Source organism: Halyomorpha halys, unplaced genomic scaffold (genome assembly GCF_000696795.3).
Source record: "Halyomorpha halys isolate HHAL.00 unplaced genomic scaffold, Hhal_1.1 Scaffold208.1, whole genome shotgun sequence".
Classification (NCBI taxonomy): domain Eukaryota; kingdom Metazoa; phylum Arthropoda; class Insecta; order Hemiptera; family Pentatomidae; genus Halyomorpha; species Halyomorpha halys.
Window position 1 is genome coordinate 1,421,416 of NW_027109100.1, and position 19,089 is coordinate 1,440,504.

At 28.5% G+C, this 19,089-nt stretch overlaps 1 protein-coding gene across 4 annotated transcripts in view; it reads left to right on the forward strand.

Moving 5' to 3' along the window:
- psq (pipsqueak) overlaps positions 1–19,089 on the forward strand; it is a 28,510-nt gene that overhangs the window by 2,980 nt on the left and 6,441 nt on the right. For 3 of the 4 annotated variants that reach the window (XM_024360549.2, XM_014418775.3, XM_014418772.2), the window contains exons 3-10: positions 6,146–6,310; positions 7,803–7,994; positions 9,010–9,189; positions 10,125–10,230; positions 12,255–12,379; positions 13,709–13,793; positions 15,943–16,129; positions 17,762–17,886. In XM_024360549.2, the coding sequence (XP_024216317.1) occupies positions 6,146–6,310; positions 7,803–7,994; positions 9,010–9,189; positions 10,125–10,230; positions 12,255–12,379; positions 13,709–13,793; positions 15,943–16,129; positions 17,762–17,886 (1,165 nt within the window). The remainder of the gene's footprint in view (positions 1–6,145; positions 6,311–7,802; positions 7,995–9,009; positions 9,190–10,124; positions 10,231–12,254; positions 12,380–13,708; positions 13,794–15,942; positions 16,130–17,761; positions 17,887–19,089) is intronic. The other variant, XM_014418773.2, reaches the window with a different exon arrangement.

A 19,089-nucleotide genomic window follows, 5' to 3' on the forward strand; every position in this document is an offset into this window, starting at 1 on the left:
AAAACTTTTTAATATATTAATATTTTATATTGTTGATGATAGAATTAGTTTATATCCCTGATCAAAAGAGAAACTTCAAGAGACAATATTTAAATGGGAATTTCAATTGAATAATTTTTGTAAATTATCCTTTAAATTCATAAATCATAAGTAATGCTACTTTCTATGTAGATGAAATTGGTTGTGTTTACAGAAAAAAAAAATTGTTATATTCTTAACTTTCAGATTACCTACGTTATAAGATGATGTTCCCCACCTGCCTATTGATAATGTCTACAATCATACAAATATTGAATACATGAAATCTCTTACTTAATTTAATGAGTATATAAAACTAAAACTTTATGACCAAATAAAATATCTAAAAGATAATACTATTTGAATAGAAGATACTTGAGATCAGTCTGACTGAAAGATTTAGCAGTCCTCGTACTCAGTTTGATTGTGAGATTATAGTAGTTCTTACAAATCCTAGGAAAGAACTGATTGTTGCACTATAGGATACTAAAAAAAAAATCATATACAAGATTTTTACTGCAGAATATTCCAAGTTATATGGAAGCAGTTTTCTTTATTAGTTCTGAGATAATAGTGACTTGACGATTAATTATGAAGTGAACTGACAAACTAAAACAAAAAAAAAAAAAGGTGATCTGAAAAGTGAAGTTCCATATTCACCTGATTTATCTCCTACTAACATTTTTGCATTGAGTATTTGATATATTTTTATAAAACAAAATGTTCCAAAATGAGAACTAGATATACATCTTTTATTTATTTTACAGTTTTATATTAAGATTAAAATGGATTTATTGGTTCAAAGTCAAAATATTTCTTCAAAAAGGTAAATAAAATTATTGGGCAGAAGTTACTTTGAATAAAATTTTGTTGTTGTTATTTAATTTACCTCGTACTATAGGAACTGATTCCGACCCAATATCCATTCAAATGAGAACTGTCTTACTTAAAAGGCTCTTTATATTTTAGAGTCAGGGACCTTCTGTAATTTGGTGAGCTAATCATCTCTATTGGCTGCCACTGGCCTCCAATCAGCAGTATTCGTATCAGTGTGACACCATCCTTCCATAGCAACCTGGGTCTTCCCATCTTCTGTTCCTCTATATTTTTTGTCTGGATCTGAGGTATCTGGTCTGGTTTCATCCTTACTAAGGTCAGACTACCAGAACTGTCAAACCTTGATAAGTGAGCTATCACATGTCTATATCAGGTGCTCATTTTAGGCCAGGATGAACCCAGGAAGCATATTTGCATATTTTAAATCTTTATATAACAGTCAGTGCTTTCCTTTTTGAACTGGATTGTTTAACATTATCCCATAAGTAATAATCTGAATTTATTTTCTCTTACCACAAAAATATATAAATATAAAGAATTAGGCAAATTTTAATTGGAAAGATTAATTGAAAAATTGACTGATTTAGCACCGTACTAAATGACAGAACCACTGTTTCATAAAAGAAGTATTACAGAATAAAATATAAAAGAAAAAGTTATTATACAAACATACAATACGAAAGAAGAAAAGTTTTGATAGTAAATTTCACAGTTTTATTAAATTTTCAGAACATGTTCAGATTTCACTCTGAACATATTTATCGTTAGTCTTTCTCTCCTTTTGGTGTTGATAATGTTTACTTGTTTTCTCTTTTCAAGCATGCTTGTCTGTATTTGTTATCTTACAGCTTTGTTTACTCTTGTTTTGTCATAGATCAAAGGGAATTTAGTTTAAATAAACTGGAATAATTACTTAACCTCAACAAGAATGTGGATCTGTGAGGTTTTATGTTCTTTGGAAAATCATGTACTATGGTACTGGAAATTACTTTAAAAAGAATGGTTACTCTTTTCTTGGAACGGTAACTCTTCTAGTTCCTTGACCTCGTTAGTAAAATAAGAGTTGTGTTCGCCAGACTGGTCCTCTTAGAACCCACATTCCAGTTCAAAGGTTAATTACCCAGAATACTTAATAACCCAATAACTATCTCCATATTGCATTTCAGAATAATGGATTATTTACTGTTAGTAAATTTATGATCAGAATATTCACTTAATTAGTACTCTCAGTATACTAAGATTCTAAAAAAATAATACTAATACCATAAAAAAAAAAAATTCATAATTAATTCTTCATAAACTTCGTAGATAACCCAATGATAAGCCTCTATATAAAAGAAATCTTAAAAACCTGATGGTAATTTATGAATAGGCCTTCTTGATTATTTACTTAAAAATTGTCATGACAAAATAAAATTAACGTTAGTAATGAAGAATTAAATTTTAATGTATTAATCATTCTTAATTTCTATATTTAAGTAACTAGTCCTTGAAAAAATATAACGATTAATAGAATATCAATATCAGTTCAGGGGAACTGGTATTTTGAACTAATCCATAAATGGAAGATTGCTGATTGGCCATAATTATAAATAGAATATGGTCCGGGTGCGGTCAAATAAAACTGAAATAGTAATAAATATTTTAATTAAGGCAACATTTCTCACCCCACATTGCAAGGCTACCTTAGGGCTGTTTTGACAGAAGTGTCACTTGGACTTTAATGCAATGTGGGGGGGAACGTTGACTCAATTAAAATAGTTATTTCTAGTTGAGTTTTATTTGAATGGACCTGGACCATATTCCTTTTATTAATCCTTGAATGTTTTGTTTCTTATTGGAAGTGTAAAATGTTACTCATAGATGTTTAAAATGTCATATATGTATTGCCTTCATCTTGACACAGTTTAGAATTGAAAATGTTTTTCTTACCAACGTATGTAGCCCAGCCATCTGAGGTTCAAAATGAATGTTTTTGGGGAAAAAAATCAAGTAAGTGTTTTTCTCCACGATTCTGTATGTTTAGGAGGGTGCTGAATCCGAATTTCAGGTTAGTTGCCTCATCAGCCAGTTTCACAACAAAAATACAAAGAAACAACATAATTTTTAAACTTTTTCAGTTTTTCCCATATAACTAGAAAACTAAGCATTTTTTCAAATATAATCACCATGTACAAAATTAAAGTAGAATATTTTCTAAAAAATGCACATATTACACTCTATTAAAATATTTCAGACATTAAAGTTTCACGAATGGTGTTTTTCAGAAAAAAAAAGTTTTTCAATCAATTCTTCTATTATATAGAACTAAATCTGAATGTCAAGTTTATTGCTCCATGAACTTCTCTGTGAAAATAGAAAAAATAAAAAATCCATGCTTTTATGAATTTTTTCGCTTATAACTAAAAAACTAAGCATTTTTCAAAGATCAACATTCTATATGAAATGAAATTTCCTACAAAATATATATTATATCGCATGTTGGACCGACTTGAATATACTTAAGAAAGGCTGCTCTTCATTTCTCAATTATGATAAATGAAAAATACTTCCCTCTTACTGTTTGGTTTGACCTAGGTATACTTGGCAGTTGTAAAATATTTCAGTCATATGATGTTGATGCTTGGGAGGTTTTTTCACAGAGAATCAAGTAGTGGTATTTTTAAGTGTATTCTAGCAGCTTCTCAGGTTGGTCTGTTACACGCATTTTGTAAGAACTTTTATTTTTCTTTACTTTCATATAAAATGATTATGTTAGAGAAATAATTATTTTTTAAGTTATCAGGGAAAAACTTATAAAAGTTCTGAAATCCTGACTTTGTTGTGAACTCGGCATTTGGCATGGAATCTAAAACTTAGATTTACCCCTCCATTAAGCATATAAAATTACTGAGAAATTTTTTTTCCTAAAACACCATCTGTGAATCTTCGACATCTGGACTATTTTTATGATGTTCTCTAGTGACATCACAGGTTAGACAAAAATCTAATGTAATATATGTATGTTGTAAAAGATTTTGTTTATTTGAATTTTGTATTGAATGTTTTCACACTGTTGTTCAATTTCAGGCGCTTTTTAAATACATCTTGATTTAACTATCTTAAAGTTACCCCTTCCCGTTCTAAGCTAATATTTTAATAGTGATATAGGACCGTCGCTTCCTAGGGGTCTTAGCGGTCCTTCAAAGGAAAGGATTGCCTCTTTATCTAATTGAATAATTCTTAGTTTTATAGTTATAAATGAAAAATTTAAAAAAGATCCAGTTTTTTTTTTCTATTATTGTGCGACAGCACACCTGAAATTCATATTTACCATCCCAGAAAATACAATACTAGCAATTACAATTGAGGTTGTGGCTGCAGTAATGAATAACGTATACTCCAAAAGTTACTTTAAAAAAAACTTTTTTTATGTCGGAAAACCCTTTATCGACTGGGCTCATGTGTATTCTCAGTAAACTATGGAAATGCTGGACTAATTTACGAGGAGGGATTTTAAAAAGATCGATTTTGTCCTGCAATTGTTTAAAGCCATTGAAATCCTCAATTTGGCCATCAGAAAGTTTTGAATTGGTAGTATTTTGATTTTTAAAAAGAGAAATACTCAAATAATCTTATTTTTCTTTCTTAATCACAAGGGTAATTATATTTTATTACCAATATTATTAATTCATGTTATCACTTTTATAATTTGCCAAAAATATAAAATAAAGTTTTCTTTTCTTGATAACTTTCTTATTACTAATGTAAATTCAGGTAAAATCATAACCCTTTCATACTTTTACTATTTTATTTGAACTTCTTGCCGTTTCAGCCTCTTTATGCCCATTGTCTAATCTAATTTGTGGATGCTATGCTATTCATCTCCGTATTCATTAGAGAAGTAAAAGTGACCTTTTGAAGAAATTATTAATGAATTATTAGCAGAGTTTTCTTTATGAAGAATTAAATTATAAATTTTGTATACTAGTAACTTGTCTCATAAATACAGGGATGAAAAGTGGAACATATAAAATTAGAACTTTAGTATAGGCAAGAAAGAGCTGTAATTTTACCTGCTATTTATAATTTTATTATAAAAATGTTAATGAAGAAAAGAAAACATTATTTACTCATAATGCAAGATTTTTACATTAGGATTATTCATGATGTGTTAAATGTTTTAAGCATAGGATTGTGAGCAGCCCTATTTAAAGTCATGTTAAATATTAAATGCATAACAGCTCCTAGTGGATTTTTTGAGCAACTTCTTTTATAATCTTTCCTTCCAAAACTTCATGTTATCATAAATTAAGTGAAAAGTAGAAGTTGTGTGAAAGTTTGGCTACTGAGTGCCTTGTTGATCTTCTAACTTGTGAGGAAGAGAATTGACAACTGTTATTACATTATTATGATTATTGTCATTCATTGCTTTATTAGTTTTAAAAATCTTCAAAAAAATACTAACACAATCAAAACACAAACTATGAGCAAGTAACCTAATATAACAACAAAAAAACTGGTCTGTTGCGTGACGTCATTTTCCACTTAACAGACCTCGTAAAACACTCTCAACCGTGTTATAATGTTATAACAGGTAAAAAAATATAATGGTAAACTAAAGATCATGAATACCCCTATTATATATATATACCAATGAATTAACATAAAATAAAAACACACTACACTTATGAAGATAAGTAAATAGCTTATAAAACTGAGATCAATATTAGAGTAAGCCCATGTCAAGTATGCTATCCCCGTTCAGTCATGTCTAATCTGTCGAGCTTGACTCTAAATATATGGTTCAGATTTTACTGGACCAGTTTCATTTTCTTGATGTGAGCACACACTTTTTTGTTTCCAATAATTCATAGAAGGGCTTTTTAAGACATTGGACTGATCAAATTGAAATTTGTACACTACCTTGTTGAATTGTTAGGGAAGATATCAAAACATTTTTCAAGAAAAGGAGGGCCTATGGTGTTTATTACAGCCACATCCTCAATTTATTTGTAATTTGTAAACTAAAATAATTACGTGAATGTAAATATTTGTAGTAGTATTAATAAATAAAAACAGTAATTGATACAAAAGTTTCAATTTTCAAATTTAATGATCGCAAATCATTGCTGGTTCTGCTTGTAAGAATATTAGACGTTAACGTGTTTCATTAATTATTTCACTAATTATTTGTTTACACATTTAATTAAATATAAATCAAACATACTGATATCATTTGTATAAATCATATTTAAATAAAATACTATCTAGTTTATAAACTTGATTAACTTAGCTTTACTTTCATCAGGTGGTGCTGTCTGCGTGCTCTTCTTATTTTCAAAAGCTTTTATTGGAAAATCCATGTAAACACCCAACTATTATCATGCCTCAGGATGTCTGTTTTGCTGATCTTAAATTTATTATTGAATTTGTCTACAAGGGGGAAATAGATGTGTCTCAAGCCCAGTTACAGGTAAGAACTTTTAACTTTTCGATTTTAACATGGTTATTGCCTTTAGATTTTAATTAAAATAACTTTTTTTTTTTTTATTGAAAGTTAAGCCAGACATAAACAAATGATTTTTTTTTAGATAGGCCTAGTCCAATTTTTTTTTTAACAGATCGTAGCGGATTCCACTAACTTAGGTCACATGTATTTCAAGTTTTCTTTTCCAAATTCATCAGCAATCTTGATCCAATACTATATGAAATAAAACTGCTGATTTTCTGAGTAGATCCCAGGCCCAAGAACTTAGTGGATGTGGATTCCTCAAAGTAAGAGACAATAGTGTAGAGAAATGCATTCTGTTCAGCCAAGTTTTTTATTTCTTTTATATTATGGAATACTTTATGGGCCAAATAGAAATCTTTAGGCAATGTTTATGTTGTTTGTTTATCTGTGGCGTTAGGATTCCCAGGAAAGAAAAATATCTGAATGAAATCATGGTTTAAGTTTCATAAAAAAGACCTTTCTTGAAATCAACAAACAAATCGGTGTTTGAAATATTCTTTTCTTCCACTCTTTACTACCCTTGACCATGATGAATAAAATTAGTGAAGTAAAAATTGGTGCCCATATAGCTTCCATTTACCTCCCCACCCTTCTTTGAATCCTTACATAGTTTGAAATTTTTACTTTCAATTTTTACTGACACTTATCTGTTCTGCTTACAATGTATTGTTCTTATGGGTAATTATTTGAATAGAAAACAAAAAATTATATAAAATATTGTGATTAGATGAACTAGCTTTTTGGTCTATATCTATATTAAAAACAAATTTTAATGCAATACCATGAGCACTATATATGGAATTTATTTAAGGTGAATATAAATTTTAACATTAACACTAATTGTTATAAAATGTAACAAAACAAAATTCTATCATAAAAATTTTCATAAGAATCATAAACATCACAATCAGAAAAATATACATATCATAATGTTGGCTGATTATTGTATGCATTGGAATCACTGCCATCAAAGGAATCTTCAGCCTCTTAACTCTGTGGTATCTTCAAAGATGCACTTCTTTTAAATTGCCGTTCGTTCTGCATTTCTTTAAAATGGACTTCGTTTTCTGGTGTGAACCTGCACCCTTTTTTGAAGTGTTAATAATTTAAAAAATGTGACATTGTTAATTTAACATTTCAACAGAGATAATAGTTGGGAAACAATAAAAAAAAGGGTGGAATACCTGTTAATGATGAATGTGGATTTTTTGAAATTTCTCTATGAACAATACTATCCAATGTAGAAAATTTTTGTTTGGTTTTTGCAGAATCCTTTTCTTCCCTTATACTCTTATCCTTCGATTAATACAAAGTACACCCTTCATTTATAATTTCTTTCATTTATAATAAACTGTAGTTAAGTGACCTGAATAACATCACTAATTTTATTTAATTTATTTTTCTCAATTACTAATAAAATCTTTTAAACAGTATATTTTAAATTACGTTTCAGTCTGTTTTGAAAACAGCTGATCAGCTCAAAATAAAAGGCTTGTGTGAAGTTCCTGAAGGGAAAGAAGGGGCCGAGGTCACACCATTGCCCCATCGTAGGACATTGTCTATCAGGCAGAGAAGATTGGCTAGAAGAAGGCTTCAATATAGGCAAAGGTTAGCACGTCAAAAGGCCAGTATCTTGCCATCTGAGGTAATATTTCAAAATTATTTAATCTTAATATTAAGATTCGTTAAGTAGAAAATATATTATTGATATAACATGTTAAAAAAAATTTTATCTATCCTAATAGTAAAAATTTTAATTTTGAGAAGGTGCCATTCCTGACTTTCCTTCAGTGCCATGTTACATGGTTTCAAAAAAAAAAAAAAAATTATATATCATACATCATACAACTTTCATTTACTATCCTACTTTGAGTTGCAATTAATCTTTATTACTTTCTAAATGGGAACTTATTTATTATTCATGATGAAAATTGTTCTTATTATTTTCCATTAGTATTTTATATAAAAAACAACTATTACTGTGTAATCATGTTTCAATGGTTGTTGTGACAATAGTCATAAAGATATAACTATTGTCATAACAACTATAGAAATATAAAAACATATTTTCTCCTTTATTTAATAATCAAATCCATTGATAGTTTATATTTATCCATTATTCCTTAGTGCTAATTATAAGGAATGGTTAATTATTTAAAATAAACAAAATTAAAAGTACTTAAAAGGAAAATTCAGTATTTTAACCATGTTAGGCCAATGAGGGATAAGACCAATCTGATACTATATACCACTCAATATATACAATAATAAAACGAGTTTCATAAAAATCATTCGGAAATGATGCAATGTTTTTTTTAACATTATAAGCTCAATATTTCTTTGAAATTAAAGTAGTTTTGCTAAGTTGACCAGACGTTGGAAAGCTGAAATGAAATAAAGCAACTTTTATAAAATACACAAGATAGTACCTCAAAAATTTAATGTGCAAGATTTTACTGAGTATATTGTGAAAATATTTATTTTTACCTATTTACTTTGCTTTTGCGGCTGCGTTTGGCTAAGAACTATGATTTTTGAGAATGGAAGGAGATATTGGTCAACTAACCTCCCCATAATTACTGATGATTCCTTCTGGAACACCCTGTGTATTAATTTATCCCTGTTGATAAATATAGCAATTATATCTTTATTTTTACCAGGGTATTGCTTTAAGTGGCAGCCGGATTCAATATGGTGCAACCCTAGCTCAAACTCCAAGTGGGACACATAGTGACGTAGGCACTTCAACTGATGATCAGGAAAATAAAGATGTTATTGGTGATACGACTTTAGTTGTTGCATCACCACTACCTGAGGTGACACAAAAAGTTACGCCACAGGTATTAATATTAACATAAAGGTTTTTTCTCCTCCCCTCCGCCCCCTAAATTTGAAGGAGATAGTTAGGAAAGCAGTCAAGTAGAACAAAAATAGTTTTCTCTTAGTTGATTCTTTACATAAATTGATATCAATTTCATTACTTCTCATTCTTTATGATAAAATTTACTTACTATTTTATTTAGTTTTTCGATAGTTTGCTTATGTAGAAGTATTTTTATACCTCCAACTATGTAATTGTTTTGTTTTATGTCACTCTTTTACTCTCACGTTGGCTTTACTTTCTTTCTATCTTTTTATTTTACATCTGATGAAGACCTATATTACGAGTCATAATGTGAGCAATCAATAGTCATAATGTCAGCAAATTAATAGTTGAAAACTGTTATTGTTTTTTTACTTAAGCTATGAGGTATTTTACTTTATTGTGTGAAATAATATATATCTGTTTTGACTGACCTCTTTTAGTCCTAGCATATTTGAATCAAACTATTACTGTATAGAATATTAAAGGTAAATCTGCTTGTCTCTTTTTCTTGAGATTTTTACTAATCATTCTGTATCTGCACTTCACTTATCTGGATCTTTAAAGACCTAATAAAATCCTAATTCTAATGTTAAAAAAACTTGATTTGACTATTATTGTTATAAGGAAAATTAATCATAAAATAGACAATTCTATAGAACTATATAAGGAAAACTTAATCATAAAATCAATGATGTATTTAGTCTATATTAGTGGTTTCTGAACCACCTAACCCAGGGTGGAGCCATGTGTGGATCACCCCCAAAGAGCGATTTTAGAAGGGTGTTCGCCCCTAGAGAAATATTTTTGAAAATTAGGTTGGTTAAATTTGTATTTTGGGATAATTTTATTATGAACTATAAAATTATAAGTCTGTCTATAATGTGATTATTATAGTTTACATTGATTTAGGTGGTGGTATCAGAACATGAAAGTGATGCGAACGAATCCACAGCTTCTATTGCACTCGTTTCTGCTGTAGATATTCCCCAAGGAGCAACTCACAGGGATATTGCAGGTAAAAAAGGATTTTATGATATCTAATTATTTTGTATTAACTGTAAACCCAAGAAAGAGGGTGTTACAGTAAATAAATTAGTATTGCCATAGGAAAAATCTTAAATGAATACCAATACACTAAAACCATGTTTTTATGATTATTGATAATTAGCCTATTTCACACTCATGATGAGTACTTGACCAAGTGGATCTAATTAATTGAATAATATTCAAAATTTATGTGAAATAAGTATCAATTAAAAGAAATTGTTTTGATAGAAAGTACCTTCAATTCCTATGACTGTTTTAATCCTGAGAAATAATTGCAAAGTGTATTGTTAGTTAAATTTACTCTGTGGTCTGTTAATAGGTTGCTGGAAAGTGATGATTTGAATTAAGTTATGAAGTAAAGCATAGTTATTATTATTAGCAATGGAAGGAAATAATAGAGATAACTATGCGTTGACTTCAAGGAAAATGACCTAATTTTTGTTAAATAAATTAAAACAAAACCTATATAAGTAATTAAATAGATATACGAGATCATATAAAGAAAGAATATATACATGAAATTGAAAAAAAAAAATAAGTTTACTATGATAAGAATAAAATTATATAATGCATATAAAATATAAATTAAACAGAGTTATCAAGGTACAATAAAATTTAAGAGGCAAAATTATGGAGATAATGACTTCTGTTTTGAAGTGTTGACTTGTGTTCGCTTAAAGTAGGTAAAGTAAAAGAGTTTCCTACAGCTTTCCAACTCGTTCAAAAAAACTCATCGTGGCTACTTGTAAAAGTAATTTCTGCTTCCTGGTACAGTCTATGAAATTGTTTCTAGGCAATGTATGTGTGTTCCTCTAGCTGCTTATAATCAGTACTAAACTCGCTTCTTCACTTTAATTATATACTGTTTAAGGTTGACTTGTGGATCTAAAAAGGTTACTTATAATAGTAGAAAAACTATTATTATTATTTTATTACCCGGATGCAAGGAGCTTTCAGCATGTTGCCATGCACAGACCCATAGTACAGAATGTATGTAGCCTATAGCAATGTATACTACTACTATACCAAGTTTCAGTGTTCATGGGAAACTTTATTAAGAACCTATCAATATGTTTAAGGAAATATGCTGTAGCAGTCCGTCCCTTAGTACAGATAGGATCATTTCTGGAGGCAGCTTTTTTTTATTTATATTCTTTTAATTTACTTCATAAATTTTTATATCTTTTGTTTATAACTTTCTCTTTTATAAATTGTTTTATTATAACTGTGTATTCTTTTAGTCCTACCATACTGAACAACGTTTGTATCTTGTTTTGTTTATCCCTGATAAAGAACTTGGACCAGAACATTGGTATATGATAAATAGTTTTTGTAGCATTTTGATAAACCTTTGTTGATGGCCACTCAGACCATATGCCTCCATTAATTACATACAGTCCGCTTATATATTGCTATGTTGCTCCTATATATATTTTAATGTCTAATTCACCCCTATGGATCTATCTAATATACATTTAATGTCTACATTATTCTTGTGGTGTTAAAAATTAGCTCTGCGGTTTTCTTATAACACTGCATATTTATCTTTATGGCAATGTATTAAATAAAATGCTTTGGCAAGGAACGAACAATTAGGTGCAGCTACTACAATCTGTCGGGGCTGATTATGATTACAATGTACTTTTTTAATTTCTTTTGATTCTAAATATCTTAAAATTGTTATATGAATTATATGAAATTGTCTATGTATGAAATTACTTTTCTTGGATATATATATATTTTTTTTTAGTAAAATTAAGTTTCATTGTTTGTAACTTACTATTTACTTAAATGATTTATTATGCTCTGTTGAAAGTGGCTTTGTCCCAATTTCAATTTATATTTTAATGTATCTATAGGACTTCATTTCTTTAGCCTTGTGTTGTACTTAATATAAAAAGTTAGTTATATTTATTTGAATTACTTTGTTATTAGTATGAGAAAGAGAAGAAGTTATATTCTTTTACCAATACCAATAATTTTTCTTTCTAGTTGATGCGAGTGATCTTCCAGCTGAAGTGGGAGTTGAAGAGGATGAAAATGTAAAAGTTAAATTTGAAACACTTAGGGCTATTGATCAGGCTGAGCATATGGATATGGAACATATGCCTGATCGTGTAAGTTATAAATTAGATTAGAAAATAAATTTTATTGAATAATATACATATACAATCAAAAGAAAAAAATATCTAACCAGAAACTACAATGATAAACATAGCTTAGTTTAAACTAAATCTGCAATACATAATATATCAGCAAGTAAAATAAAATATATTCTTACTCTAAATTAAGAACAAAAGAAATTTAAAATGCAAATTAAGAATAAAAGAAATATAAAAAGCAAATTAAGAATAAAAGAAATATAAAAAGTAAATTAAGAATAAAAGAAATATAAAAAGCAAATTAATAATAAATGAAATATAAAAAGCAAATTAAGAATAAAATAAATATAAAAAGCAAATTCTAAGTATAAAAAAGACTCATGAATTGCTTCATAATAAGATTCATATGCAGGTTTCCTAGGTGCTTTTATGTCTGCTGTTGGTATGCCGAGTTGAAGTGGCTTTTCATCCTACTTTTTAACGGCAATACCTCCTTGCTGTTTTTCTTTTCCAAATCCTTAAAACTATAAAAACTTACTTCCTTGATCTCCTCACTTTACATTCATTCATTCATTCATCACATACTAGATTCCAACTGATTGATTTATATATACCCTCCCATAGAACCTCCTCCTTCAGGAACTACTTTGCTATTTGTGCAACCTCCTTCTGGAATTCTCTCTTTATCTCAATTCTCTGTTCTTTTCTAATAACACCTATTCCTTCACCTTCTTTAATTACTGCCATAAAATTGTAATTGTAGCTTAAATGCTAGACATACGTGTAAATATCATTTGGGAGAAATAATCATCAATCTGAACCATATCATTATTCTTAGGGTACTTATGTCTCAGAATAAAATTATTTTTTTATTTCAAATTAAAGAAAAGGAATTAATAAATTCATTATTAATTCCTTTGTATTTATATTCCTACATAAAATATTGGCATGTATCTATGTATGTACAAACTTATGCATATGGTACAAAGAACATGGCCTATGTTCTTATATATTAATATATTATACATGCCATATATAATTATCCTTTTAAAGAAAAATATCAATGCACTATTCAAGAAACATCTTAAAAGAATTCTCGAAGTGAGAAGAAGGTATATAGGTATCCTACACCAAGTGGGTCATTATAGAATGATGCAATGTTTTTTTTCTTCTAAATATTATGAGATCAAAACATATTTTTATTGTTTTGGTCTTGAGCTATGATATTACAGCCACAGCGATGATATATTAACTTCCAAAGTATTTAACTTAATTTAACCTAAATATATTAACTTTTTGAGAGATTTTATTATGAAATATTCTAGCTAACTTATTACATTTTAGGGAGTTGAAGCAGTCGGAGAAGAGGGCATGCACACTATGATGATAACACCTGAATTACTTGGTCTCATCCCTTCCTCACAATCTGGTAAATTAGAAATCTCTTTTATTTGTTATTATTGCAAAGTGATGTTTTCTTTCTGCAATAAAATTTCCTTTCTCCTCTATTTTTTAAACAATCATATATTTGTTCGTAAATCAAACATTTTTATTATTATTATCTATTTAAGGTGTGGTGAATAAGTTTACTATTAAGAAGGATTTTAATAAATAATTTTTCTGGGATGTTATTGCAAAAAGGAACTCATTACTTTTTAAAATCTAAAATACATCATTAATTTTTTTAATTTATGTTTCCAACAGTAGAAAAACATATACACTTTTTTTTTTTATGAATTTTAAAGAATTTATGATTATTGTCAAGATTTTATGCTGCTTTATATTTATTTAATTTATATATTCTGCTTTATATTTTATATTTAAAATTAGAGACGTAGATGTTATGAAAGAAAAGATTGTCTAAAACAAAATTTCACTTAAAAAACTTCTTTTTAGTTGTAATAAAAACATTTTTTTGCCTGGAAAAATCTATTAGTTTTATTCCTGTTTACTTTAGTGGGAAGTCCATACACGTAAATCTTGAATTAGTCAATCAGACCATGGACTTTGATTTTTTTTATAAACCTGCCCTTAACCTGAGTGTTTTAATTTTTTTTTTTTTGGAGAAAGTGATAAAGCCTTTTAACTGAGTACAATTATTTTGGAACATAGACTATATCTTATATATTACTAAATATAATAATTATTCAACTTATGTTTTTACTGTATAAACTGCACAAACATAAGGGGGGCTTGTTTCCTATTGATCGACCCCCATAAATTAGGTCTCTAAATTTCAGTATTTTTGTTTGTAGAAAACTAGTTTATTATATTGACATTTCAGGGCACTTATCCTCATCTTGAAAATTTAAATTTAACAGTTTCTGTATTATATCTTAATGTATAGTAAACCATCCTATTGTTTCTTTATTAACAAATTCATCTCAAACCATTACAATAAATAGTTCTAAAACTATACATACTTTTATGAACTTTCTAAAAATCTAATTTCAGTTATCAAAAACAGTGCTTTTTGTTAATATCTTGAAATTATTATATATTATTCATATCTGAAGTTTAACTATACAGAATTTAAGCGGATAAATGTTAAGTGTGTTCGAGAAATCTTCCTTAGTTGTAAATTTCAATATCTTGGTTCAGTTTCCATTGAACAGCTACAATAATATAACAAATTTCTTGTAAGTTGTTGTTTTAACTGAACGGATATCAGTGCTTCTTAGCTCCTTGGTTGAGACCAGGAAAGAGGTTATCTGCATTCCAGCTGTCATTTATGTTTTTAAATACTTAAATACTGTTCAATATAACTTTTATTACTGATTATTTTTGTTATATGTGGATATTTACTTTTTTAAACTTAAGTAATTGGAAGATGCTCAGTCTGGTAAAAGTTAGATTAGACCATCAAAGCCTTTGGAAATTGTTAGGAATTTTCTTTACTTTTTTCCACTAACTTGATTTAAAATGCAAAATCTTATTATCTCATCTTCTGTGAAGTTATTTCAGTAATACACTTACAGACCAGATATCACTTCAATAACAACTTCAACAGTGGCCTGGGTTTTAGAGTGAATTTTAAGTACATTAATAGTACACCACTAAGATTTCAGTTTGTGTTCTTTAAAATTCTTATTTACCTTCATTATATTTACCTAAAATTATTTAATAATAGGATCTACACAGTCAATCATTATTCAATTCTAATTTAATTTCTGTAATGTTTTCTTAATGATGATTGATTATTTTCGTGTTTTGAAAAAGAAGCTTATTCATGGAACTTATGTATTTTTTTAATTCAGTGGTGAATGTTTAAATGATAATACACTCTTTATAAAGATTAAATATTTATTTACATTTTAAATCTTTCTCTTTGACTGATTTCAATCTGTCTTTTCAAAATAGTTATTCATTTGTAATTATTTACATCTTTTCATAATAATATGTTTATATAAATGTTTATGTGTAGAAATTGGACAAGAGTAGGAATTTCAATCTCTTGATTTTATTGGTTTCTGTTTCTAGTTTACTTGATTACAGATAACAGTCTAGTTGTTCATTTTAATAATCAATATGTCAATATCTTATTCGTCTTTAAACTACAAAACCATGTTTGATTATAGAAGGGAGCGATACTGGGAGCATCAGCAAAGGGTCTGCAAACAATACAATAGGCAGTGGAGGTAAATCTTGGAGACAAGAAGACATGGAGGCTGCACTTGAAGCCCTTAGGTCAGGGTCTATGTCGTTAAGTAGGGCTTCTGCTATATATAGTATACCTTCAACTACTTTATGGCAGAGGGCTCACAGGTGAAATTTTCGTTTTTCAATTATGTTTTTGTTTTTTTTATTGTCTCAAGTTTCATAGAAAGTTATGAACTGAATCTTTTCTTTTACGAAATTTAAATATTTTTAGCTCTGAATATTTGTATATTTATATTGTCTAAAATATTTTATAAAAAATAATTATACTGGAGTAAATTGATTTATGATACAAGGGAATGCTTGAGGAGAAAGATTAGTGTTGGGGAAAAAAGCTCGATGTGTATTACGTTTAGATTAAATTATCTTGAAACTAAATATTGGAGCTGCAAGTGCGGAAAATGTTCAGCATTTCATCCTCTTTATAATGAGCCATAATTTGAAATTGTGTCTCAACGCTGCACTATGATAGAGTGATGATGAGAAAAGATAGTGGCAGAAATGAAATGATAATGAATATTTGAATTAAAATATCTTGAGCTAAGCAAAAATAGTTTTGCTGTCATTGGTTAACAAATGTTAACTATGGCCATCAAGAAACAGATAATTATCAATAATTAATAAATGATCCTCAATCAAACGTTAACGTAGATATTTGTAGGGCAACCCTCCCTAAACTTGGTGTGATTGCAAAGAAAAAGAAAAATTGTAACAGTCAGAAATCAATTTTACTCATTAATGAGACAGGCTTAATACAAAGCAAAAATAATTATTAATGCATTAATTATTTTGTTGATGAAGAATCTTAACCATTAATAGGTTTTGTACCAGATTAATTACTTTTAAGATGGATAAACTCACCATTTGAAAGTGTACTAGAGGTGGGACAACAATTGACGTAGCATTTGCAAGATATATTGAAAACATTCAATCAAATTTTTACATTTCTTATTTCAGCTATCACTAGCCAATCATACCAATATTTACTAATAATACAAAAGAATGTAAACTAAAATTTCACTAATGAATAGTATAACTAAACAAACATTATTTACTTAATTATTATTTCTAAATAATAAAATAAAATGTTATTGTAAAATAAATAACATTATTTACAAAATTTTAAAACATTATTTCATTTCTGGAAGTTTTACTTTTATCAGCCAGTCTCAAGGCTACCACAAGTTTTTAAATTTAATATCACTAGTGAATTGTTAGATTTTTTCTTTTGGAAAATGTGCTAGAATAAAATGCATGTTTCTTAGAAAAATATTTTAAATCTTACTTATTACCTTACCATATTGTTTGACTTAAACCTTTTTAAAGCTACCAATTTCAATATTTGTAATCTACACAAAAATACTGAAAAATTACTCCCTGCTTGACTTTACCATAGACCCTTTTTATTTTAAAATCAGGTGCTATCTAATAGACTGTTTGAGTGAGATGACTTTCTGCAGTACATTGGCTATGGGTCCTTACCCTGCTCACTTATATGACTGTCCTCATCTCGAGGACATAAGGATAACTTTTACTGCTGATGAAATCAATTGGTTAAAATATGCTGTAGAAGCTGTATGGGCTGGCATAAGTCTTACAGCAAAAGAGCGTTATGGTTTATGAATAAAATATATATATGTTAACACATTTTTGTATTAATCTTTCAATGAGTTGGTTTAATCTGTTTGAAGATATTCTTTCATTTACATTCTATTTTATGTTATAATTATTATATTGCAGGCAAGGAATTGAGACTCCTAAAAAGGATGGTCCTTTGAAAACATGGACTGAAGATAACTTAAATGTAGCCCTCGATGCTCTCAGAACTGGTTCAATATCGGCCAATAAAGCTAGTAAAGCTTATGGTAAGTTAATTTTTTTTAATATTACAATAATGAAATTTTTACTTGTATTTTTATTGAATTAAAGTTAAATCTTGATATAACAAATTTTAAAAACATCTGTTGTTCGGAAGTTTATTCATATAGTTTTTACTATGATGAAGTTGATGCTCCCAAATTCTATATAGAACATGGTAACTAATATTTTTGATGTTTTGAAGTTTTTTCATCACCAGCTTTTTTTAAGGTTAATTTTATTAATTATTGAAGGAATCTTAATTTTTTTACAATTTTTTTTCTTGAGAGATTAATGTTGATATTATGTTATGGTAAGAGACTGCTGCGGCCTTTATGGTATAAAAGTATTACTATTTTAGTCTTGAAGCTTATCAAGTGCAATTTCATTTCATAACAAAGTACGAACTACAAGTTGTACTATTGACAGTACAAAAAAAATTTTAGGAGAGGCTATATGGGAAAATAACAGACCTGTGTGCACTCTTTTTCTAATGTTAGTTTAAGGGATGGTTAATGTGTACAAACTTCTTAAATTATACTGTTTCTGAGAACTATGTTTTTGTATGCAAAACTTAAATCTTTGAAAAACAACATTACTTTATAAATCAACTATTAACTCCTGAATATTGACATTGGTTGTAGTTGCTCCAAGTCACTGGTATATCGGTATAAAGTTTAGACAATTTAAGTGCAATTCTTTTAATTCGGAGATTTCAACTATGTATTTGTTGAAGTCTAAGCATAAGCTCTTCCTTCCAGTGAATTGGGATTGTTTCTTTGAATGCACAATTTCTTCATAATTTAAAAAAAAATGGTGGTTTTTGAACTATTCATTCTTGTAAGTAATGTCTTTTTTTCCTTCCTCCTCGGTGCCTCGGTCCAACCTTTCCATCTGTCCTGGTCCCTTGCCAATGGCCTCATGGAATCCAACAGCTTTCCTTTTTTCTCTCCTACTAGCCACGACATCCTCCTCTTTTATTCTGGTATTCCTAAAGTGTTCCCTTGTGTTCTGCGGGCTACTTTTCTGAAGTATTTAATTTCTTAGGCGGTGATTCTGTTCCTTAATCTGTCGAGAAGGACCCAGCTCTCACTTCCGTATAGTCGGATGGTAAGGTAAATAGTATTATTAATGTGAAGTTTTACATTTCCCAACAACAGTATTGCAGATCTGGTAATAAATGTTGTTTGCTTTTTTAATCCTGTTAGATA